Source organism: Bos taurus, chromosome 10, assembly GCF_002263795.3.
Source record: "Bos taurus isolate L1 Dominette 01449 registration number 42190680 breed Hereford chromosome 10, ARS-UCD2.0, whole genome shotgun sequence".
Taxonomy (NCBI): domain Eukaryota; kingdom Metazoa; phylum Chordata; class Mammalia; order Artiodactyla; family Bovidae; genus Bos; species Bos taurus.
This window is the reverse complement of record NC_037337.1, coordinates 87,495,998-87,522,928: the sequence shown is the minus strand read 5'-3', so window position 1 is coordinate 87,522,928 and position 26,931 is coordinate 87,495,998. Positions and strand designations below refer to the sequence as shown.

The 26,931-nt window shown below is 40.6% G+C and overlaps 1 protein-coding gene across 9 annotated transcripts in view; it reads right to left on the bottom strand.

Annotated features, from left to right (window-relative positions):
* Positions 1-3,554: 3,554 nt before the first annotated feature.
* The window catches only part of GPATCH2L (G-patch domain containing 2 like), a 59,947-nt gene continuing 36,570 nt past the window's right edge, over positions 3,555-26,931 (bottom strand). For 4 of the 9 annotated variants that reach the window (XM_010809634.4, NM_001435194.1, XM_059890310.1 and 1 more), the window contains 2 exons: positions 15,215-15,309; positions 3,555-8,972 (listed from right to left, as the gene is read on the bottom strand). In XM_010809634.4, coding sequence (XP_010807936.1) covers positions 8,812-8,972; positions 15,215-15,309 — 256 coding nt within the window. In that variant the 3' untranslated portion in view covers positions 3,555-8,811. Of the gene's footprint in view, positions 8,973-9,930; positions 13,376-15,214; positions 15,310-26,931 lie in introns of those variants that run through there. The other 5 variants (NM_001101912.2, XM_010809636.4, XM_059890312.1 and 2 more) reach the window with 2 other exon arrangements.

The following is a 26,931-nucleotide window of genomic DNA, read 5'->3' as shown; positions in this document are numbered from 1 at the left end:
AGGACACAGGCACCTGGCGACTCATCAGACCTACCTGTCCCAGACTTTAAATCAGAAGCTAGTGATATGAAGAAGCCAGAAACATAGAGAGTCCCTTCTGGTGAGGGAGGAACCCCTGCACAGAGATCCAGAGGCATCACGCAGTGATGTGGAAAATCAAGTTCCACTTCATCATTAGTAAGGATAATGCCTGAGACTCCAAAAAGTTGTTCTCTGAGAAAGGAAGCTCCAACAAGGCACCCAAGGTCAAAAAGAGGAGACGAAATGAGTCTGTCTCATCCCTGAAACTCAAACTAAAATCTTACCAACAGCAGCAGTAAAAATAGACACCTTGAGATGGCTTTCCTTATGGATGATAATTATCAATGAAAGAAAGTGCGTCCCTCCTATCAGTGCTTTAAGCCAGCACATTAAGGTGGCTTGGCAAAGGAAGTCATCAGCACATGACTATTCCTCAAGTAAAGGAGGTGAGGGCAGAGGCAGACTTTGAGTCTGTGTTGGATTGACCTACCGACCAGTCTGCCCGTCTGTGGAGGCTGAGACAGTACAGAAGTAGGAGAAAGATCAGGAGAGCAGGGTCAGAAAAGGCAGAATTCTAGAAAGGAAGCAGTTACGTGGTATCAAGACATCAAGAATGTCTCTTCACATGTACCCCAGCGTTCATTACAACACTGTTTCCAATAGCTAGGACATGGAAGCAACCTAGATGTCCATCAGCAGATGAATGGATAAGGAAGTTGTGGTACATACACACAATGGGATATTACTCAGCTATACTATACAGAGTGAAGTAAGTCAGAAAGAGAAACACCAGTACGGTATAGTAACACACATATGCATATGGAATTTAGAAAGATGGTAACAAGGATTCTATACGCAAGGCAGCAAAAGAGACACAGATGAAAGAACAGACTATTATTGGACTATGCGGAAGAAGGCAAGGGTGGGCTGATATGAGAGAACAGCGTTGAAACATGTATTCTACCATATGTAAAACAGATGGACAGCCCAAGTTTGATGCATGAAGCTGAACACTCAAAGCTGGTGCTCTGGGACAACCTAGAGGGATGCGGTGGGGAGAGAGGTGGGAGGGGGTGTTTGGGATGGGGGAGGGGGTGCGGGTACTCCCGTGGCTGAGTCGTGTTGATGAGTTGGCAGGGGCCACCTGAGTCATGTGAAGTGATTGTCCTCCAATTAAAATTGTTTTTAAAAAAGCGTCTCTTATGTCTCCTGCATTGGCAGGCGGGTTCTTAACCACTAGCACCACTCGGGAAGCCCAAAGATCAACCTAAGGACTAAATTTTGGCAACTAGAGGTCATTGGTGAACCAGGCAAGAACAATTAGAACTGTTCAACTGGTGAGGGTGGCAGCCAGGTTTTAACATGTTTGCTCTTAGCCCCAGGGGCACGTTAGCAGCACAACCTTGTTTTAAAAAGACTGTCCCACCACCACCCCATTCCTGTGTAACTGGCCTGTGTTTCAGTTGAGGGAATTAGGGGGGTTTTGTTTTTTTTTTTTTAATCTCCCCAGATGATCCCAGTGTGCAGCCAGGGTTAAAAACTACTGCTTCAGTGGATTGAGAATTAACAGAAAGTGCAGGAAAGGGCAGTACTTTTAGTGCTAGTCAAGAGGTTCAAAGAGTTGAGGAAAGGTATTTTTGTTTGAAGGGGAAGTCTTTGAAGGTGTTTAAATGCAAAGCTGTACGTGTCAGGAGTGAGAAGTTGTACTGAGCAAGGCATTTGATCTAGGGAGAGGCCCTGAGTGTAGGAGAAGGGATTCTTAGGGGCAGGACAGGTATTTCCAAGACAAAGAGGAGGTGAGGAAGGGTGTATGCGAAGGTGTGTAAGTGGCCTTTCCCCCTCTAATGCTCTACTATCTCTTAGGGGAAGGTGAGATTCCCAGCTGGGAGTGAAAGGTGGGAACTCAAAGGGTTTAAAATGGTCAGTTTGTGAGAGCTAGTGATAACAGGTGGGAGACTGAGTAAGACAAATATTTAGAGCAGTTCAAGTTGTCACCATGATTTGGTGGTGACAGATGTTTCATGGAGAAATACATGGCCTACTGTGGGCAGTGGGGGGTGGGGGGGGAGGGGAGGTGCAGGGAGCAAGGTGTAGAATCTATACCCAGGGAAATGAGTTGACTTACGTCATCAAGGCCGTTGGTAAGTTCTTGGATAATTCCTTTCCTTTTTCAATTAAACATTTGCATGAGGGATCTGCAAGGGTCAGAACTCACTTCTAGGGAAAGAAAACATTGATTTTCATAACTTTTTATGTCTTTAAAAATTTTTATACTCCAATACCTTGATAAAATCTAGTAAAACTACCATGTTTAGCCAGAGGTGCTTTTTAACTAGTTTTCAAGATGGAAAAAGAAAAATTATGTGATGCTTTAAAACACTACAAAAATTGAAAGGCGAGCTAAACAGTCTATTATGCATGTGTATTAATCGTGTTTTTTATTTTCTATGTATTATGATGTTTTGACATCTTAAACAAGGTTTCTGGATGGGGAGACTGCCCCTCCCAGGGCTGGCCAGTTCTTAAACCCAGCAAGGGACTCAGCATGCGTCTGATGTGCAAACTAACCAGGTCCGTGGAGACATACCTCCTCCCTTTGACCTGCACATCTCAGGCTGCAATCATCCCAGGCCAGGCATCCAGCAACTGGAGCCTACAATGTAGCCTTAAGGACGGGGAATTATTGGGAATTATTCACTAGCCATTCCTAAACTGTTCTCCCTGCCCTGCTTTGCCTTTCCCAAGAAAACCCCCATCAAGGCCCTGGCCTAAAACTATCACTTGCTCCCATCCTCTGCTTCTGACCCAAACTTGGTGTGGCCCTGCCTGGCAAACCATGCCTCTTGTTTCTAGGGAAACTAACATTAGACTTTTCTTTCAGTGGCACTGACCTCTCTCCATGTCATCACTCACTTGCATTTATAAAGATCCAGGCACAAAACAGGAGCATCAGAGGAAATAGAGAACTCCTCCATAGCTACACATCTTCCCAGAAAGAACTCTGGTTCACAGGCTTTAGTAATAAAAGTCAGACCAAGGCCAATTCAAAGAAATAAAATCTAAAGAAAAAATGGCCATGATTTCATTTCAAAGCTTTAAGATTACCGTCTTCGGAAACACTGACTAGAAGTCAGCCAAAGAAAACATATAACACGCTGTTCCTACTGGTCCCCAAGCCCTGTGGAATCACTAGATGAAATGTAAAACAAAGACAACAGAGTGTGATTAACTGAGATCACTGAAAATTGATTTTTACATGCTCTGAAATACTGAGATTAATTCCCAGCAAAAGACAACCAATAACCCAACAGGTATTTATTACACAATAGCTATGTATTAGAGGTGGATCCCCCCCTTTTTTTTCATTTTTGTGAGCCACACTTTAAAGGCTTCTTCATTATGATGCTGGAAAATACATGACATTTTCCCATGAAACCAAGATGTAATGAACAGGTATCATAAAATCATGGGTGGCACTATCTTACACAAATGTTTTACTGTCAATGGCGAAAAACAACTTATCACTCACAGACTAAAAATCCAGTTGTATTTTAATCCACTTTTTAAAAGAGCTGTTTTCCATCCATCTAAAAACGACCTCAATGGCATTTTTCTCCACATCATCCTATCTCAGTATTTCCAGATCTTTTAGGACCTTGAGGGGAAAAGTATGGTAAATAAAGACATTTAATAGTTTCTGCAAAGAACCATACACAAAACATTTCTATACTTATGGAGGAAAGTATAAGAGCACCTCAGAGCTTAGGGGGGATACCAGTATATTAAAACACTTCTTTCCAACTACGGCAAAGCCTGCAGTTCTAACACGTCATGTGGAATCCCCTGGAGGGCTTGGAAGAGTGTTGGGCCTCACCCTCAGCTTCTGATTCAGCCGATCTGGTTGGCAGAGAATGTGTGGGTGCTGTTGGTCTCAGGGTCCTAGTCCGCTTACCCCATGCGTCTCCTTCTCTTCTCCTCACCTTCTCACTCTGGATCTTGCCAATATCCTTTTCCTTGGTGAACATCTTCAGGACCTGCCCCACTCTTCAAATACTGTGCTTAAAAAATGTATTCCTCACATTTGGCAGTTTTACCTAGTGCAGTGGCAGGAAAATGTCTTCTTCGGGCCATTGAGTTTGTTTTGCTGAGCTTCTTACAAACTTGATAATCCACACTCTTCAGCCAAGATTATTCGATATCCTTGTTTCTTTTCAACGTTGCTATCTGTAGGCATTTGATGTTCATGTTTTGTGACCTCAGCGTAGATGAAGGCATCACTGGACCACTTGTGTTCAGTGCTAACAGCTGCTGCTGCTGCTGAGTCACTTCAGTCGTGTCCGACTCTGTGCGACCCCACAGACAGCAGCCCACCAGGCTCCGCCATCCCTGGGATTCTCCAGGCAAGAACACTGGAGTGGGTTGCCATTTCCTTCTCCAATGCATGAAAGGGAAAAGTGAAAGTGAAGTCGCTCAGTCGTGTCTGACTCTTTGTGACCCCATGGACTGCAGCCCACCAGGCTCCTCCATCCATGGGATTTTCCAGGCAAGAGTACTGGAGTGGGTGGCCACTGCCTTCTCCAAGTGCTAACAGCAGAATCCACCAACTTCCTCACCTTCCCACTCTGTGCCAGTTTTCTAATGGGGTAGAAACCCAACCCGAATGCTGTCATGTTGGTCACTCCACTCACTGTCACGACTAGAGTGGGAGATCAGGAGATAAGGAAATACTGACAACTAAAATGGGCAGTAACCAAGGAAGCAGCTGACAGTAAGAGCAATCTGCTTCCACCACCCCTCCCACCATCATACGGACCATGATACAGTCTATAAACTATGCCCCAAATAGAATGTAGCCACAGCTGCCGGAGAACGTCACTCTGCTCTCATCCCAGCTCAAGGTAAGGTTCACCAAATATAGAATGCTGAATACGGATTCTAACACTGAGATTTTTACCTAGCCTGATCCCCAGGAAACAAAAGCTTGTGGCTCAGAATCATGTAGTAAAAGCCAAAATAAAGCAAAGACTTGACACGAATCATGCATCACCAGGAGACTTTGCCTTAAGCCAAAGTGGGGAACCCATCACACCAGCCATGACAGTGCTCACCTGGCTTCCTTGCTCAACACTGTGATTTGTTCGACTCTAGACGACTTCTGTGATAACTCTGCTCCTGTACTTGGAGCATCAAAACTTGCTGTGCTGTGGTCTAGACTGTACTTCTGGTTCCAAAATGCAGCGATATCTCAGATTCATCCATTTGGGATTCAGAAATAGTTTAATTACCTGTCCAAGGTGTTGAGCTGCACTTAGCAAAGGATGCCATAAACATCACCAATTAAGAATCTTTATTTCAGCTTTTGGTCATTTTGTTGCCAAAACAGGTCTTTTTTGCAGCCTGTCTGTACAGCCCAGCAAAACAATGTCACCTGAAATTTCCAATTATGCTTGATTTCTATAGAATTCAAGGCCTATTTATCAAGAACACACCACTCAACAAAGATCATACTCTGCTCCTCCAAATTTGGCACCAAAAACCAGCTACTAATTTCTTCTGAATAGTTATCAAAATGCAACAAAACTTCGGATGCAAATGAAGTTGTTTCCTTTAAAACACTGAATCTGAAATATAATCTTCAATTCCCTTGAACCTGTAAGCAGAACTATCCTTTATGAAAGATGCTCAGGCAAGTAGACAATGTCTTGACTTTCGTCCATTGTGAAAAATACCCAAGACTAGGACCTAGACAGGCAGACTATAGCATGCTGGGATAAATCTGAAACCTGAAATAAGGAGGAACTGGGGAACTCTGCTTCAGTTATTACTTTTAAGCAGATCATACGTATGTGGGCTCAAAAATTATCCTCAAAGGAAGTCAAGCTATTATCTGGTTTTCTTCCAACAGATTACAAAACTTGATTTTGAAATTATTTTTTTGTTGAAAGGTAACAGATTTTTCTTAATTTGTAACATTACACACTTTGTTGTATAAAAAGGAAATTCAAAGCTTAAGATTCAAAATACACTTGATTCTAAGGTTAGTCCTCTGGAACGGACTCATACAAAAAACAAGCAGAGTAAGTCAGTGAGTCTTCTATAAGCATGCTCATGCAGCAGCTTTAAAGAAGGAGCACAATTTACAACCCTGTGTTGGAAATGTATTTGTGTGCTTAATGGCTATTCTCTTAGGCAATTAATTTTCTTTTCTGCTTATTACATACAGGTAGATATGGCATTTTGGGACTTCCTGGTAGATCAGCTGGTAAAGAATCTGCCTGCAATGCAAGAGACCCCCGGTTCAATTCCTAAGTCGGGAAGATCCCCTGGAGAAGGGATAGGCTACCCACTCTAGTATTCATGGGCTTCCCTGGTGGCTCAGACAGTAAAGAATTTGGCCACAATGTGGGAGACCTGGGTTCGATCCCTGGGTTAGGAAGATCCCCTAGAAGAAGGCATGGCAACCCACTCCAGTATTCTGGCCTGGAGTATCCCCATGGACAGAGGAGCCTGGTGGGCTACAATCCATGGGGTTGCAAAGAGTTGGACATGACTGAGCAGCTAAGCACAGCACAGCATGGCATTTTGGGGTGCTCCCTGCTGAAAGTATTCAAAATATTCAGGAAAGATTGATCAAGAAAGAGGATATACAGCTTGTCTGGCATACTGTTTCAAAAATATGAGTCTCAGAGTGACTCAGTTCTATTAATGGAAAACAAAAGATTATAACCCAGGACTAAGAAAGTCTGAAAGTCTGGGATTTTAGTCTTGGCTTGATTATGTGATTTGGGGCAAGTCACGAAGTTCTGTGACTATTTCTTAACCCTATAAAATGTAAAAGTAGTAATCACCTACCTTTTCGTCACAGAAATATTTAAAATGTAAGTAAAGCTGTTCATATAAATTACTTTTAATCATAGGTAAAAAGGAGAATTATTAGGTTATGTGTCATGAAGAAAAAGATGCTACCCAAACTACAGAGGTCTCAATAGGCCATTATCGCAAGACTGATCTCTGCATGAGCCATGGAGCTTACTGCAAAGAAAATACAAGTATTATGTTCATGGATTTCTCCCTGAAATCCAACAAATTCCATTAGAGATGTGTGCCTCAGGACACTACTGGGACTAAGTAAGAATGCACATATGACAACAAAAAGCTAACTTCATCACTGAAACAACAGAGTAGAACCACTTTATAGTCAACAGACATTGTTCCCTATACTGATGGGTGCAGCCTAATGGCAAGGAAGTACACGCGCCACCACAAGGGCACCTGGGCGGCTCCCAGGGAAGCCGGGCTGGCTTGAGCACTACTCCTCACTCCAATCTCCACCTGCCCCTCGCTCCGCAGGATCCCTTGTTACGGACAACGGCCAGGTTCTCAGTCTTCGATAAAGTGCTGCGTAAACAGCTTCCGGTCCCCCTTTCCCACCAGATTCACACCCACCACACTGATATGGCCATTCTGTAGCTACCACTGGTGAGGATGACAGTTTTCAAAGGACTACGAGAGCGCGGCCCACCCTTACGTTCTGTGTGAGAAGAGGCACAATGGCGCTTCCGGGAGAGGAGGCTCTGTCCCGCCAGGTGCCGGAGTGCGCGCTGCTCCAGAGCGCAACCAGAGCAGTGGGCACTTGAGAACGGCTCCTGCGTACTGCAGAATAAAAGCACTCAATTTGTACCGAAAAAGAGCCCTTCTGCCAACCAGGTCCCAGGATGACAGACACTCTTGATGATACTTTTTTAGAAAGGGTGGCTTTTCTCCAGTAGCTGTAGGCAGTCACGTATTCCTCATTTTGACAAAGGATCATCCAACTTCAGGCATGGCTGTATATATAACTCCACAGGCAGCTAAGCCGTCATAAACACGCCAAGTATAAAGTCATGTTGAAAAGACATTTTTCCTCCCCAATGTATGGGCCCAAGAAGCCATTATTATAATAGAGTATGAATTTCTGCTACAGGTTATTGACCTATAATACTAACAGTAAAAGTCTCGTTTAGTACATAAAGGCTTACACCATGACATGAAGTATTTAGACACAATCCACCGACTATGTTAAATTCACTGTACACCTAAAGGACCTTCTTCATTACACCCATCTGTATGTATATGTATAGAGGTCCTCTTTGGGTAGAACACAGACTTTGGAGATGAGGCAACATACAGTGCAGCTGCTGGCGATGCCAACAGGCCATCTAGAAAAACGGAGTAAGTTCCCAAGGCCCGTGCTGCTGGTGGCTCTTCTGAGGCTTCAAGTTAAGAACTTTCTGGATTTATCTTATTGGCACTCTGCTTGAATAAAGACCAAGCTCAAAGGCAAGCCTTATCTCCTGCAAATTAATTCCACACACAGGTCTTAACTCTGTGTTTGGAACTGACTGCAAATTTAGAACTTCCTCAAATGGTATTAAAAGCACTACACAAAAAATACGCAAAAGCAGGTACTGGTTTTTCAAGAAAAACAGGACATATCTGCAAAAAATCAACAGCTCTGTAAACAGAGCTGTAGGTAACTGTTGGGACAACAACAGCAATTTAACATATACAGCATTGGATGGCCTTTTTAAAAAAAACTGCTGTCTCAATCCTTTATAATAATAATAAAAAAAAAGATTTGCACAACATGATTTTCTAAGAGAAAGAGTTCACTTCTTTGTTTGAAGAGGAGTCAGTCCGATGGTGAAAGGGCTGGGAATGTCAATTAAGATATGCAAGACAATATAATACAAAGTCTGATATTTGTTTCAACAACATCCAGTCAGCTCCTGGTGGGTGAAATACTGCGTTCTAGCTGTATCCAGGGCTCTTTTCCTGTGGCATTTTAAAAGACGTAGCTGCAGCTGAGTCAGTGGCTTTCTCTGCCGCAGAGGTCCTGACCAGCCACTCCGAGTCTGGAGGTCTGGGGGCCTGTGACGCTGCTGTAGCTGACTCCACTGCATCCATGTGAACTGGTAAGGGTGTTACGGTTAAAGTAAGGAGGAAAAAAGTCAGAGAGACAAATTAGAACAAGAGGCATGTCAACACAAAACTTTCGTAATCCTCATATTTTATGTCCTATTAAACCAAGCAGCTACATAGGGTTTCTTTTTTTTTTTTAACCAAAAACTAAAGGCAAGATTTAAGTATGATAAGTATTTCTCCACATCAAGAAATAGGTTTAACTGAACAAATGAATAAATTCAGGAGTACAAATTCTTAATGTACTAATAACCACTTATGAAGCATTTATATGCCAGGAAGTATACTATATAAATACTGTATACTTACAATCTTATTTCTTAATGCAAACTCTTAGAAATAGGTATTGCCATTTCCATTTTTTGGGTCAGAAAACTGAGGCATAGAGAAAGCAGATAATTCATTCAGAGACACGGCTGTTTAAGTAGCAAGACTCAAACTCATATACTAGACTCCAAGCCCTCTGCTCTTTTTATAATGTTCCATGCCTCCAATATGACAGAGTCACCAATGAACACTGAACAGTAAGGCAAATGGTAGAAAAATTACACAGCCGGGCCCTGTTTTCAGCACGGACATTAAGACATTCTGGACAGGATGACACTGCTTGTGCAGGGCTGTCCTATTTCTTTTAGGACACCTACCCTTCCGGACCCTGTCCTTGAATGCTCAAAGCATTCCCAGTCACTGTGACAACCCAACACTGCCCCCACATTTGCAAATGCCCCCTGAGCAGAGGAGTACAAACCACCATTACTCTACTGAAAACAAATATACACTAAAATAAAGCAAAATATTAAAAATTTTCATTTTTATCCTGTCACAATAATTCTACTCCCAGGAATATAATCTAGAAAAGTAATTTTCAAATTATGGGTCACAAAACCAATGTAGTAGGTCATGACAAATACTTTTTTTTCCCCCCTTAATGAAAAAGAACAGAAAATATCAGAGGGAGCCCAAAGGTTTATTTCAGATTTTACAGGTACACCCAATATATATTCAAACAAATTTCTTACTGTGAGTTACCAAGAAAAAAAATCGAAAGCTATTACTCTATGGCACATATACAAGTTTTTTAGAGGGCAGTAGTTTTCAAACATTTCAGAACCTCAACCCCAGGAGCAAGAAATACATATGACATCACCACCCAAATCTCTCTTTTTCACACACAAGTACGCATGCTCATTCACTCTTATTTAAGTGAAAATAAATTTCATAAAAACTGTACCTACCATTACCCCAAGGTCATCAACCACAGGGGAAAAACTATCTGAGAAAAACTTTTTGTGTTGGCTACATATATATTTTTTTATTATGGCAAAATACACACAAAATATACCATTCTAATAATTTCTAAGCATACTCCCCAGTAGCATTCAGTACATCCACACTGTTGCACAACCATCACCACCACCCATGTCCAGAACTTTTTCTTCATCCCAAATGGAAATTCTCTACTCATTGAACAATAACTCCCCATTCTCCTCCTCCCCCAGCCCTTGGCAACCACCATTTGTTTTATTTTCTAAGAATTTGATTTGTTTTAGGTACCCCTTATAAGCAGAATCAAATCGTATTCATCCTTTTGTGTCTGGCTTATTTTCCTTAACACACTGCCTTCATTCATATTATAGTGTGTATCATAATTTCATTCTGATAATGAAAGTTTCCAGGTTGAATAATAACTTGTTGAATGTATAGATCACACCTTGGTTGTCCACTCATCTGGGGATGAACGTTTGGGTTGCTTCTACTTTTGGGCTGCTGTGAGTAATGTTGCTAGGAACAATGTTGCTCTGAACACAGGTGTACAAATACCTATTTAAATCCTTGCTTTCAATTCTTTTGGGTGATGTATATCCAGAAACAGAACTGCTAGATCACAGGGTAGTTTTATGTCTAAACTTTTGAGGAACCACGAGATCTTTACAGTGGCTGCACTATTTATATTCCCGCCAGCAATACACAAGCTTTCCAATTCCTCCACATTCTTCAAACAACGCATGCTGTTTTTTGTCTTTGTTTGCTTGTTTTGATACAGCCATCATAAGAACTGAGAAATGGCCAAGAAAAACTTTTGCGTATGTTCGCCCACAGAATGGTGCAATACTTTCCCCAATAGCACAAACCAGCATGAGAATAAGAATCTGATTACGATTATCGTAAGAATATGATTGAAATGTTGATCAAGAATGACTACCTGTAATATATTCATCATGCTCAGAAATGGAATACTATACATATGGCAATGATGAATGGATTCTGGTAGGATAAAATGTGAACGGAATCAAGAACTAGGTGAAACTTGTAACTTATAAAATATGACATTCCACTTACAGAAGCTTCAAAAACATGTAAAACTAGACAATATACTGCTTAGAGATACATGTATCTGTTGTCCAAACTATTTGAAAACAACAAAGAATGACAAATAATTAACCAAAAATATATATTAGGAAAATATATTCCCACTCTCCTTCATAGAGTGGGAAGAAAATTTTTTAAAAAGACATTCTTTTTTTTTCCTAAGAGAATCTTCCTGTTTGAATATTTATTTACTTGACTGCGCCAGGTCTTGGTTATGGTACTTGGGATCCTGGGTCTTTGTTGCAGCATGCAATATCTTAGTTGCAGCATGTGAGATCTTTAGTTGCAGCATGCGAACTCTTGCAGTTGTGGCATAAAAGATCTGGTTCCCTGACCAAGGACTGAATCCAGGTGGAGTCTCAGCCACTGGACCACCAGAGAAGTCCTGATGCTCTTTTTTGTAAAGTAGATGGTGGGTACATGGATACTTGTTGTATTGTTTTTCTTTACACCACGTATATATTCTATAAGCGTTCTTTTGCGGACATTCAATATTTATCTTCAAAAACATTTTTAACTTTAAAAAATATTTAAACCTAATTAAAAGGCATAGTAGGCAATAAGAATCTGCCCCATGACTCCTAAGACAAGGGCCAATCTAAAATGGAAGTACTGAATCCAATCCCAGGGTTAGAATAATATTGAGAATAACTCTGTTTTAAAGATTCTATTCACTTAATTCATACATTAAATATCTAATGAGATTGTTCTATGTGTGGAGTGCTGTTTTTTAGATGCTGGGGGTACAGCAGTGAGTAAGACAGGTGAAACTTCCTGCCCTGGTGAATGCACTGCTGGCATGGCTGGCCTGGTATCTGAAATCTTAGACAACTAATTAACAGGTTAACTGTTGGGTACCCTTTCAAGGACACATATCCTATCCCAAGAAGGTCAAAAAAGGCTCTTGGAAGGGCCAATGTAGTCAGGGCTTTAGGGACTTCCCTGGCAGTCCAGTGGTTAGGACTCTGCACTTCCACTGCAGGGAGCACAGTTGGGAAATTAAGATCCCACCCCTCCCCCCACCCCCACAAAAAAATAAGTCAGGACTCTCAACAGAACATCTTGTCATCCCAATTCTCCTTTACCTAAAGCTATATGTTTACTTTTTGAAAAAAAAAAAAAAAAAGGAATTTGCACACCCAAAGCTCTGATTTGCCACTCTAACAAAGAAAATCATCACAAGAAAAAGAAGTCTTGTTTCCATCTAAGTTCCTTATGCTTCTTATAACTACTTAGTCTCTCAAATTTTCAAGAAAATAACCCTTTTTTCTTTTCCAGTTGCATTCTTTAAGAACATACACAATACCTGGTTCACTTCAGCATGGGGTAGACAGTACTAGAAGTCCCTGTTCTGGTGTATCAACCTTAAAAGCAGGTTAATACTCTTACTCACTAGGATCCAGGGTGGATCCCTGTGCACTAAGCACAAGCATGTTTTAAAGCCACAGAGGGAAGGGGAGTGGAGATGGATCTAACCAACGACCCCATGACAAGGTCCTTCTCCCTGGTCTTTGTTAATATTAATACAAAAAGACAGGAAGGCACGTTTTTCCTTTTTGTTCTTCACCTTTCTAGTCTTATTAATATCTTTAAATCCAGTCAATTTCAACTCAAAACTTTCCACTAATGGGGGAGGGGGAAAAGGAAAAGATTTGTGGCTGCATGTTTAAGAAAGAAGCTGAATTCATCACGGTGACAGGGGAGAGTGTTGGCAGAGATCTGAGCTATTTATTCTTTTAGGAAAATCCTATAAAGAATGACACAAGGAAGCCTCTATCTGCAGTCTTGTTCATCACACTGGTGAAGAGTCCGATAACAGATGTATGCAGGAGCGTGATTTAGTGCCAGGAGCTGGCCCCTGATGTGTATTAATACAGCGGCAAAGCGGAACGCACCTCTCTTCATCACTCATTTCTATAAAAGAGGTGGAATCCGAGATGGCCCGATGTTAGGCAGAGCAAGCCCATTTGTTCTACTGACTGATGGCGCGGGCTTGGGCTATGTCCTTCACCTCCATGGGGCACTCAGGTTGTGGATAGGAAAAAAAAAAAGAAAATATTCAGTGAAGCAGGCCTTAGTCAACAAGTGAGAGGAGCTGGGCTTAGCAGGGGAAATGTTTAAGGCTCAAGTCTTCTTAATACCTCCCAGTACTTTCCTGATTTGAATATGGAGTACGGATTGTGAACTCTTCTCAGAAGTTCTGCTCTTATCAGCAATTAAAAGTTAAAAACATAAGCTAGACATTAAGGGGGAAAAAAAGAGCAACAACAAAAAAAAGAACAAAAAAGAGGGGAGACTACATTTCACTGTCTCTACTAATTCCACAGACTGGATGAAGACCTGGGTTTTGATGTGGAGTCATGGTTTGGAAGCAATCCTGTCATATATAAGACCAAACACCTGCAGTGTTTAAGAGGGCAGCTTGAGAGTCATAGGGAAACTGGACTGAATCTTGGTCTACAATTTATGAACCATGTAACCTCAGTGACTATTTTAACCTCTCTAAGCCTCAATTTTCCCGTGTGTAAATTGGGAATAAAAAACAGCATCTCCCTTATTAAGTTGTTGCAAAGATTAAGTGAAATAATTCAGACAAAATGTTCAGTTCATGGCATGGCCATGTGAAAACTCACTTAAAAAAAAATCTTCCTACAACCATCAGAACTGTGATTGAGACTATTCAGTATGAACCACTATCAAGTAGCCATCCAAACAGAAGCTCACACAGGTCAGTTTCAGAGTATGCTGAAACTTACTAAGTTAGAGAGAGAGCAGTTTCTATCTGTCTGAGGTCTACTCTTTTACTCAGGTATCAAGTGCTCTGATCTATATATTATTGGGCTGGACAAAAAGTTCGCTCGGGTTTTCCCTTAAGCGATAATGGAAAAATTGGAATGAACTTTTTGGCCAACCCAATATCTATTTTCTGAAGAGAATAAAATAATTTATGATATACTCAATTCCCTCAGAGTGAATTCACCATCAGCAAGAAAATAACCATAAGTACTTCTGATAGGTCCTACAAGCAGATATGCTCTTTTTAACCAGAGTAATTTATCCTAAAATGTATTACAATGTATAAAGTATTTCCAATGATTACTAATTACATTTAATTATCTTAACTCCAAAGAAAAATATCTACAGACACCCAATATTCTTGATGATATAAATATATAATCATCTCCCTTTTTTCATCTAAGGATAACATACATACAGAGCACCTAAATCAATGAATCTTTATATGTGCATATACTCATGTAATCCCCACCAAGTTCATGGTATAAAGCATTTCCAGCATTGCAAAAAATTTTTTTATGTCATCCTCTGGTCCCTACCCTACACTGACCGTAACTACTATTTTGGTTTCTATAACTAGTTTTGCCCAGAAAACTTTTAAGTTTTAACTTGAAAACTTAATTAGGAATTTCATGACTAGAAAAATACGAGCACTCTCCTAGACATTGGAACAGTGATACTGTATTGTACTGTACACAAACATGAAAGTAAAAAAACCCGTGCGGCTCCTTTACTACTGACTAAGCTACCACCCTGCCAGGGTTTTCATTACCACACATCTAACTTCCTGTCTGTGCTGCAGCAGAAGTGCAGATGACTCCAGATTGCCGACGGTGAAACACAGGCATTCAAACTCAAGAAAGCAGAAGACAGTGAAAAAGAACAGACTTTAGGGTCAGAGAGACTTCAAGCAAATTACTTTTCACATTCTCAGTTTTCCCATAGAAAATGGGAATAAAATGACCTACTTTCTCATAAAGGTGACATGAGAAGGTGTATAGAACATATAATTTAGTGCCTGACACACAGCAGGTGGTCAATGAAGGATAACTACGTATCTAATTACCGGCATTTGGGCTGGACAGCGACACTGTGGCCACAGGTTTCCGTTTCCTCTTGATGTCACGTGAACATGGGGGCCCCAGGTGTATGTTTGCCTGTCTGCAGATACGAGGAAGAAAAAATACTGCTTTGTTCAGCCCAGATGAAACCCCTCACCCACTACACACATACACTAACAAAATGGGCACCACCCTTTGCCATCAAGTGTCAGTACAAGATTCAGAATTAATCCTAACTTATTCTTTACACACAATATATACCCATTTAAAACTTATTACCTGAATTCAGAACAGACATTCAAGATTAATTTCAATAAATATGTGCTTCATTACATGCTGGTTTTGTACAATTATTTTTCATAAAAACCACAATTGTTCTAAACTTGTTAATGAAATACTTACTCCCAAGTGGTAATATATTGAAAAGTTTAATGCTGCATGAACACAGATATTTGCATAGAATTTCAATAGCAGGTTTAACCCTTCTATCAGTATAAATCTGGATTTCTAATAGTGACTGTATCACAAAATTAGTTTCTGTGATTTTTAAAAATAATAATTTATGTGCTAATAATAGGTTCCCTGAAATAAATATTCAGCTTGTTTAAAAAAGAAAACAGTAAGAACTTCAAAGCTAGAAAAGCAAAAGATTCTCTGAAAGGCAGTGGACTTAACACTGAAATTTTTGGCGGTTATTTTATATAATTTTTATTTTATATTGGAGTATAGTTGATTTAATATGTCAAGATGGCGCCCACCAGAGCAAGACCCAGTTTTACTCACAGCCAGTCCCTCCCACCAGGAAGTGTCTACAAGCCTCTTATCCTCATCCATCAGAGGGCAAACAGAATGAAAATCACAATCACAGAAAACTAATCAAACTGATCATATGGATCACAACCTTGTCTAACTCAATGAAACTATGAGCCATGCTGTGTAGGGCCACCCAAGACAGACGGGTCATGGTGGAGAGGTCTGACAAAACGTGGCCCACTGGAGAAGGGAATGGCAACCACTTCAGCATTCTTGCCTTGAGAACCCCATGAACAGTATGCAAAGGCAAAAAGATGACACTGAAAGATGAACTCCCCAGGTCAATAGATGCTCAATATGCTGCTAGAGAAGAGCAGAGAGATAGCTCCAGAAGGAATGAAGAGGCTGAGCCAAAGCAAAAACAATGCCCAACTGTGGATATGCATGGTGGTGAAAGTAAAGTCCAATGCTGTGAAGAGCAATACTGCATAGGAAGCTGGAATGTCAGGTCCATGCATCAAGGTAAATTGGAAGTAGTCAAACAGGAGATGGCAAGAGAGAACATTGACATTTTAGGAATCAGTGAACTAAAATGGACCAGAACGGGCAAATTTAATTCAAATGACCATTATATCCACTACTGTGGGCAAGAATCCCTTAGAAAAAATAGAGTAGCCCTCATAGTCAACAAAAGAGCCCGAACTACAATACTTGGATGTAATCTCAAAAACGACAGAATGATCTCTATTTGTTTCCAAGGCAAACCATTCAATATCACAGTAATTCAAGTTTATGCCCCGACCACTAATGCCAAAGAAGCTGAAGTTGAACAGTTCTGTGAAGACCTACAAGACTTTCTAGAACTAACACCAAAGATGTCCTTTTTCATCATGCAAAATTAGGAAGTCAAGAGATACCTGGAGTATCAAGCAAGTTTGGTTTTGGAGTACAAAATAAAGCAGGGCAAAGGCTAACAGTTTTGCCAAGATTATGCCCTGGTTATAGCAAACATCCTCTTACAACAATACAAGAGATGACTCTACACATGGACATCACCAGATGGTCAATACTGAAATCAGACTGAATATATTCTTTGCAGCCAAAGATGGAGAAGCTCTATACAGTCAGCAAAATCAAGACTGGGAGCTGACTGTGGCTAAGATCATGAACTCCTTATTGCAAAATTCAGACTTAAATTGAAGAAAGAAGGGAAAACCACTAAGCCATTAAGGTACGACCTAAATCAAATCCCTTACGATTATACAGTAGAAGTGACAAATAGATTCAAAGGAGTAGATCTGATAGACAGAGTGCCTGAAGAACTATGAACAGAGGTAAATGACATTGTACAGGAGGCGGTGATCAAAACCATCCCCAAGAACAAGAAACACAAACAGGCAAAATGGCTGTCTGAGGAGGGCTTACAAATAGCTGAGAAAAGAAGAGAAGCAAAAGGCAAAGGAGAAAAGGAAAGATATACCCATCTAAATGCAGAGTTCCAAAGAACAGCAAGCAGAGATAAGAAAGCCTTCCTAAGTGATCAATGCAAAGAGATAGAGGAAAACAATAGAATGGGAAAGACTAGAGATCTTTTCAAGAAAATTAGACATACTAAGGGAACATTTCATGCAAAGATGGGCACAATAAAGAACTGAAATGGAATGGATCTAACAGAAGCAGAAAATATTAAAAAGAGGTGGCAATAATACATAGAAAGACTATTAAAAAAAAGATCTTAATGAACCAGATAACCATGACGGTGTGATCACTCACCTAGAGCCAGACATTCTGGAGTGTGAAGTCAAGTGGGCCTTAGGAAGCATCATGATGAACAAAGCTAGTGGAGGTGATGGGATTCCAGCTTGAGCTATTTCAAATCCTAAAAGATGACGCTGTGAAAGTGTTGCACTCAATAGGCCAGCAAATCTGGAAAACTCAGCAGTGGCCACAGGTCTGCAAAAGGTCAGTTTTCATTCCAATCCCAAAGAACGGCAATGCCAAAGAATGTTCAAGCTACCAAACAATTGCACTCTTTTCACATGCTAGCAAGGTAATGCTCAAATTCTCCAAGCCAGGCTTCAACAGTCTGTGAACTAAGAACTTTTAGATGGTCAACCTAGTTTTAGAAAAGGCAGTGGAACCAGAGATCAAACTGCTGACATCTGCTGGATCATAGAAAAAGCAAGAGAATTCCAGAAAAACATCTGCTTCACTGACTACACTAAAGCCTTTGACTTTGTGGATCATAACAAACTGTGGAAAATTCTTAAAGAGATGGGAATACCAGACCACCCTACCTGCCTCTTGAGAAACCTGTATGCAGGTCAAGAAGCAACAGTTGGAACTGGATATGGAACAACAGACTGGTTCCAAATTGGGAAAAGGAGTACGTCAAGGCTGTATATTGTCACCCTGCTTATTTAACTTCGATGCAGAGTACATCATGCAAAATGGTTGGCTGGATGAAGCAAAAGCTGGAACCAAGACTGCCAGGAGAAATATCAATAACCTCAGATATGCATATGACACCACCCTTATAGCAGACAGAGAAGAACTAAGGAGCCTCTTGATGAGGGTGAAAGAGGAGTGTGAAAAAGCTTAAAACTCAACACTCAAAAAACGAAGATCATGGCATCTGGTCCCATCACTTCATGGCAAATAGATGGGGGAATAATGGAAACAGTGACAGACTTCATTTTCTGGGGCTGCAAGATCACTGCAGATGGTGACTGCAGCCATGAAATAAAAAGACACTTGCTTCCTGGAAGAAAAGCAACGACAAACCTAGACACTGTATTAAAAAGCAAAGGCACTACACTTAGCCAACAAAGGTCCATACAGCCAAAGCTATGGTTTTTCCAGTAGTCATGTATGGATGTGAGAGTTAGACCACAAAGAAGGCTGAGTGCCCAAGAATTGATGCTTTTGAGCTGAGGTGTTCGAGAAGACTCTTCAGAGTCCCTTGGACTGCAAGGATATCAAACCAGTCAATCCTAAAGGAAATCAACCCTGAATATTCATTGGAAGGACTGATGCTGAAGTTCCAGTAATTTGGCCACCTGATGCAAAGAGCAGACTCATTTGAAAAGACCCTGATGATGGGAAAGACTGAAGGCAGGAGGAGAAGGGGATGACAGAGGATGAGATGGCATAGCATCACCGACTCAATGGATGTGAGTTTGAGCAAGCTCCGGGCGATGGTGAAGGACAGGGTAGCCTGGTGTGCTGCAGTCCATGGGGTTGCAAAAAGTTGGACACGACTGAGTCACTGAACAAGAAATAGTTGATTTACAATATTGTGTTAATTTCAGGTGTACAGCAAAGTGATTCAGTTATACATATACGTATGCATTCTTTTTCAGATTTTTTCCATATGGCTTATTATAGAATATTGAATTCTCTGTGCTATACAGTAGATCCTTGTTGACTATTTTATATACAGCAGTGTTTATATGTTAATCCCTAACTCTTAATTTATCCCTCCCCCCAACCTTTCCCCTTTGGTAACTGTAAGTTTGTTTTCTATGTCTGTGAGTCTGTTTCTGTTGTATAAGAATAGTTCATTTCCATAGTACTTTAGCGTCCACATATAAGTGATACCATATATTTGTCTTTCTCTGACTTACTTGACTCAGTATGATGATCTCTAGGCCTATCCATGTTGCTACAAATGGCATTATTTCATTTTTTATGGCTCAGTAATACTCATTGTGTGTGTGTGTGTGTGCGCGTGCGCACAGTACACACGCACCTTCTTTATCCATTCCTCTATTGATATACATTGAGGTTGCCTCCATGTCTTGGTTATTGTAAATAGTGATGCAATGAACACTGGGGTGCATATCTTTTCAAATTATGGTTTTCTGCCCAGGAATGGGATTGCTGGACCATATGGTAATTCTATTTTTAGTTTTCTGAGAAACCTCCATACTCTTTTTCAGTGGCTGCAATAAGTTACATTCCCACCAACAGTGTTAAGAAGTTTCCCTTTTCTGCATACCCTCTCCAGCATCTGTTATCTGTAGACTTTCTAATGATGGGCATTCTGACTGGTGTGAGGTGGTACTTCACTGTACTTTCAATTTGCATTTCTCTAATTATTAGTGATGTTGAGCATCTTTTCATATGCTTTTTGGCCATCTGTATGTCTTCTTCAGAAAAATATTTATTTAGATCTTCTACTGATTTTTTGACTGGGTTGTTTATTTTTTTGATATTGAGCTGCATGAGCTGTTTGTATATTTTGGAGATTAATTGCTTGTTGGTCACTTCACTTGCAAATATTTTCTCCTGTTCTATGGGCTGTCCTTTCATTTTGTTTATGGTTCTCTATGGTATGCAAAAGCTTTTAAGTTGAATTAGGTTCCACTTGTTTATTTTTGGTTTTATTTTCATTACTCAAGGAGGTGGACCCAAAAATATATTGCTGTGATTTAAGTCAGAGTTTTCTATGTTTTCCTCAGAGTTTTAGAGCATCAATATCTTACATTTAGGTTTATAATCCATTCTGAGTTTATTTTTGTGTATGGTGTTAGAGGATGTTCTAACTGTACACGTAGTTGCCTAGCTTTCCCCACACAACTTATGGAAGAGACTGTCTTTTCTCCATCATATATTCCTGCCTCCTTTTATCACAGGTTGATCACAGATGTGTGGATTTGTTTCTGGGCTTTTTATCCTGTTCCACTGATCTGTATTTCTGTTTTTGTGCCAGTACCAATACCGTTTTGATGAGTGTAGTTTTGTAGTATAGTCTGAAGTCAATGAACCCAATTCCTTCAGCACTCTTTATCTTTTTCAGGATTGCTTTGGCTACTTGGGGGTCTTCTGTAATTCCATACAAATTAAAATTTTTTGTTCTAGTTCTGCAAAAATGCCATTGGTAATTTGATAGGGATTGCACTGAATCTATAGACTTCTTTGGGTATACAGTGTTTTGACAATATTGCTTCTTAAGAACATGGCATATCTTTCCATTTGTTGTGTGTCATCTTTGATTTCTTTCATCAGTATCTTATAGTTTTCAGAGTACAGGTCTTTTGTCTCCTTAGGTAGGTTTATTCAGAAGTATTTTCTTTTTGATGTGATGGTAAATGGGATTGTTTCCTTAATTTCTCTTTCTAGTCTTCTGTTGTTAGTATATAGAAATTCAAGAGATTTCTGTGTATTAATTTTGTATCCTGCAACTTTACTGAATTCCCTGATGAGCTCTAGTAGTTTCCTGGTAGCCTCTTTAGAATTTTCTATGTATAGTGTATGTCATTTCCAATTTGGATTCCTTTTATTACTTTTTCTTCTCTGATTGCCATGGCTAGGAGGCTGGTATGCTATTTCATTTCCCTGCTTCCACCTTCCTCTCAACCTAGACAGATCCTATCCCTGATTAAAGGACCAAGCTGAGTCAGTCTCACATCTGCACACAGCTTTCCTTGAACACTCTAGGCCTCATCAGCCACGAATCATTATTTAACTGGTGTATATGTATCTGGTTTCTCTAAAGAGGCTAACATCCTTGGGAACAGGGACCATGTTTACATTTATTTCATAATTTTCCAGTGACCTACCAACTTCAGCACAAGGCACACAGCTGACCCCCACTAAGTATCTGTTGACTAAAACAGATATGAATGAATAAAAGTTTTAAAAACAAAACTTCTCAATTGTACACTTAGGGGGGATTCGAACAGTAATTTTTTTTAGCCATGCCGCACAGTTTGCAGGATCTTAGTCCCCTGACCAGGGACCAAACTCTGGGCTATGGCAGTGGAAGCACTGAGTCCTAACCACTGCACCACCAGCTATTCCCTAAAATGGCAAATTTTATGTTATGATATTTTAATACAACTTTAAAAAACACAGCCAGAGTACAAAGCATATACAAAAGACTCCAATAAAATTATATCAGATGAACTCCTACTTGGTAGTCCTAGCTGGGGAATCAAGTCTCATGGCTTAACAGCCTTAAAAATGAAACCTCACTCAAATCTAAGAGAATCTAGTTAGCAAGGCAACAAGACTACTGTTGAATAGGCAAATTTTCCTATCCAGAGGTCCCCAATCTGGCAACTTCCACAGTTTAAAAACATATGGGCATGTGCACCCACATGCTTCCCTCTCGCCCTCACACACACATGTATACTCTCTCTCTTTAAAACAGCAAAAGCTTAAGAGTCAATTCAACTTATAAACAAGAAAAAATAAGAATTTGACTGAAACCATAAGAAATATTTTAGAATGCAAAGAACTCTACAAAAGGCAGATATTTACAATATAAAGCCTATGGTCCAAAGAATTCCACCTAAGTCACCTTTTATTGATCATTCGCATCTATATGGCAAAAGACTGTAAGTTAGGTACTCCATGAATAATTAATCCTGAAACCCCAAGTGAAAGGAAAGTATAAATGTGTAAAATAGCAGAAATGATCCATTTTTTATACCTTACGGAGTTCTGGGAATAAGTCTAAATCAGCATGCCGATTTAATAATAAGAAACACATAAGACAGAATGTCAGAGGTAGACAGGTCTAAATGTAGATGTATCAATTGCCTTTGAAGTCAAAGACACAGGCAGAAAAGAAAGTGACACTACAAATTTTGTTTCTCCTTAAAACAGAGAAGTGTACAGAACAGAGCTTCTATTTTTCCCACAAGCAAGGTGCTTGAGTAAATACCATCCAAGCCCTTTGTTCTAGTTCAATCAAAAGTGAAAGCGAAAGTCGCTCAGTCTTATCTGACTCTTTGCAACCCCACGGATAGCCCATGGACTTCTCCAGGCCAGAATACTGGAGAGGGTAGCCGTTCCCTTCTCCAGGGGATGTTCCCAACCCAGGGATCGAACCCAAGTCTCCCACATTGCAGGCAGATTCTTTACTAGCCGAGCCACCGGCGAAGCCCAGCTCATTTGTGCTTCTCCTAAAGAGCCAGAGAAAGGGAAAAGTCAAGCAAAGGGAAACAGTTTACAGCCATGCTCCTTTCTTCTTTACCTTAAGCTCACTGAAGGACTCACTAAAATGTTTCAGATTAAACGTTAACCCCATTTCTTCAAACTAAACAATGTTATTAGACATCAAGACAGTGGCTACCCTTGAGCTGTGGCTAGTGGAAGAGGGACAGCCACTAGAAAAGGCTCAGGCAACTTGCGGGATTCTTTCTGGGAATGTTCCATTTCTGGATCTAGATGCTGGGTTACTTGGATGTGGCTTCATGAAAATTCATCAGGTGTGTATTTCTTCGTACACTTCTCTGTACGTATATTATCCTTCAATAAAAACTTTTTTAATTAAACTTTTTTAAATTAAAAACTATTGCTTCTTCAAGGTCAATGTTTATGAAATGCTAAGTTTTGACAGATACAAAATAACAATGATAACAAAAACACTCAAAAGGGTTTTACGGTAGTAATTCTCAAAGTATCAACTTGAGCTAAACAAAGCAAATACTGCCTTTTATTTACACACCGTCCATCGTTTCACAGCTCTGTGTGCTTGATACATGTCAAGAAGATGGCTGAGGGCACGAATTATCACTCTTTATGGGCCTAGTCAGTAACATTTATCCCATATTTTCAAGGAATGACACATTTTGGAATAAAATTCTTTACATTTTAAACCATTTTAAATGGAAATGCAATGGTTTTTTAAATGCTTATTTTAGTAAAATGAAAATAAGTATTACTTGCCTACTGTTCCGGAGAAGGCAATGGCACCCTACTCCAGTACTCTTGCCTGGAGAATCCTATGGATGGAGAGCCTGGTAGGCTGCAGTCCATGGGGTGGCTAAGAGTCGGACACGACTGAGCGACTTCACTTTCACTTTTCACTTTCATGCATTGGAGAAGGAAATGGCAACCCACTCCAGTGTTCTTGCCTAGAGAATCCCAGGGATGGGAGAGCCTGGCGGGCTGCTGTCTATGGGGTCGCATAGAGTCGGACACGACTGAAGCGACTTAGCAGCAGCAGCAGCCTACTGTTCTACACATAGTTATCCCCTGCAGTATATAGTGCAACATCCTGAGGAGGCCGCTGTGTGCTCAAGGTGGTCCTTGCAACACCTGCCCCCTGGGCCTTGCTTCCTGGATCCCCCACTGGTCTCTGCTCAGCGATGTTGAGGGCTTCGGGGTTAACTGTCCCTACGTTAGTTAAATGACTTCCGACTGCTAAAGCCTTCAGCCTGTCACTTCTCTGCAGTAAACGGTCTACTTCTACCATCTCATTCCCACTCCTAATTGTTATACCTTCAAAATCCATAAATTCCTCTTAGGAAAGAACTGGAGGCTTTCTGAAACCAGACAACACAACTTATTTTGTCATAAAAGTATGTAGTTCTGTGTGGACTGTTTCCTTTCTACTCAGGAGGGGAGTTTTGCTCCTTTCACTGTTCACTGAGTTTCTACCTGGTGGGGGAGATGATATGGTGGTGAATGAAACAGTCTCTTCCCTAATGGACTTTATAGCCTGGGCCCACTTCCAGAAGCACAGCTTTCCCAGTTACAGAACCTGTATAGAAAGGAACTGAGGCAGCCCTAAAGAGACGTCACGCTCACTCCTAAAATTCAGGTTAGTGCTCCTTCCCTCTTAAAACATTTCTCTTAAGGCCATTTCCAGGTGGGAGAGTCATTTCATAAGAGGCAGAATAACTTCACAACTTAGGGCTGAGTAACAACAACAAAAATTATGTTGTTTTCACTCTGACAACGTCGCTGTCTCCCAAAACAGGGACTGAAGAGGGCCAACACTCAGGTGAGGAGGCATCACAGAGGGCCAGGGAGTGGCGGGGGCTTCCCCTTCTCCTGGCACGCAGACCCCGATCCTTATCCACTGAGTGGCAGAAAATTTAACTACATTTCTTTTTTTAATTTTAACTCTTTTTTTCCTTTTAAAGAGCAGTGCAAGTTGCTCTTGTATGGTGAACCATGTCCTGTGCAAGGAGGGAGGGAATCTTTCAATTACGCAGAGGCAAAAAAAGGCTAAGTACTAGTTAAGCTAAAGCCACCACCAAGTTAAAACTCCCTTCTCAACTGAAGTGATATATGGTTATGTAAGAAGCTTTTACAAAATACACATCTCCCACCACGCAGGGATGGAAGAAGAATCTGTAATATGTTTATTTTGAAATTCTACCTCAGGTAATTCTGATAAGCTTCTACCTACTGTGAAAATTACTGAGCTAAAAAAAAAAAAAAAAACCTCCCAAGGCCAAGCTAGTCCATAAAATAGATCTAAATATTTAACTTAAAGAATAAGAGAGTGATTAAATGAATATAAATGTAGATGAAAAATATATTTATTATTGCCCAGTATGCAAGCAATTAACCCAGAGGAAAGACAGGCCACGTTCGCTCTATTCGTCTGATCTGGGCCTCAGTGTTCCGGGCACTGCTTCTTTCACAGCATGAGTGCTGGGTCAGAACTTCTCCTAAAAGCATCACATTCAGCAGCATTTGCTGAAAAGCTCTGGGGGTGGTGTGGGTGGAACGAACATTAAAAACATTAAATGCACTCTTTAAAAATTCTTACTTCAGGAAAAAAAATCACTAAATTCACATTGTAACTGTGAAGGTGAATGCTGAAGATTAAAAATTAATTGAAAGAGTATTCTGTATATTCACACGTAAACACAACACGTCTATTTTATTTTTTACTGCAGGTAACTGAAAAGATCAGGTGAGTTGTTAAAACTGCAGTGTTACTTAGGAAACTGGGCAGGTCACTATGTCCTTGGGGCAGGAATGTACTTTTAGGGGAAGAAAAACTTACTTTGAGAAATACATGCATGTTTAATAGAACCAATGTTGGCAAAAAATAAATAAATAACTGAAGTGACTGCTTTAGATTTAGAACAAAGAGGTTTAAAGTCATTCCTAAGGAAAGAGAACAGTCTTCTGTCAACAGCAAGCTAATTTTTAAGGAATGGTTCACCTTCAAAAAGCACTCATTTTAAAAACTCACTGAAAAGTTCACGTTTTGGTATGAAATAAAAATAAAATTTATTTTAAAAAGATATTTATTTGCTGTACTTCTCCTTTAAAAACACACAAATAAGTAACATCAGGAAAAAACTATTGATATTTCTAAGGACCAAAGGTCATATACATCATATATTCCAATTACTCTCCTCAATTACTAATCTATTCACCTCAATTATTTTTAACAAAAATTTATGAAGGCCTACACTGTGCTGGGTACAGAGGTTACACACAAAATGACTGAGCCAAGGGCCCGTCCACCAGGAGCTCACAGCAGAGGGAGGGAGGCCGACGCATAAGGCGATACGAGACACTGAGCTGTAATCAAGGAGCAAGGAAAGTGAGAGGGGAGAATGAGGGAGAAGAGGAGGAAACCTCAGGAGTACAGACCCCTCCTCACATGTGATTTTACCTTCAGGGTTACGTGACATTTATTAGACACCCAGTCGGGGAAATATATCTTCACAGACTTGCACATTTGACAGGACCCAGGCCTATGACACTAGAAACAGGAGTGTCGCAGTGAGGAGAGAAAACCACCTCCCGATCAGAGGACACAAAGGAGGTTTTAGGAAGAGATCCTGGCAATCCCACTCGTGTTTTCACTCAAACCAAACCCTCAGCAGTTTGTGACAAACTGCTCGCCAGCACCTGAACATTCTCTGTAATCTACTTACTTCCCTTTGCTGGGCGAAGGCTGGCATCTCATGCCACCCACAGGAGTAGAAGAGTTCCATATCCATTGGAAGGATGGGTATATTACAGTAGCAAAACAAGAGAGAGAGAAAATGCTTTCATCATTCCATACCTGGCAGTAAGATGCCAGCTGGCTGAGAGCTGCTATAAACAAGACAGTCCAACAGAGGACAAAAGATTCCAGAAGTGTGCACTACAGAATGCGAAGTCCCGGTAGGAGCGGGCAGCCGTGTGGACAACGTCACAGCACAAACACTTCCTAACACAGGACTGAAACCAAGCGCTGAAGTGGTGAGCGAGAGCTACT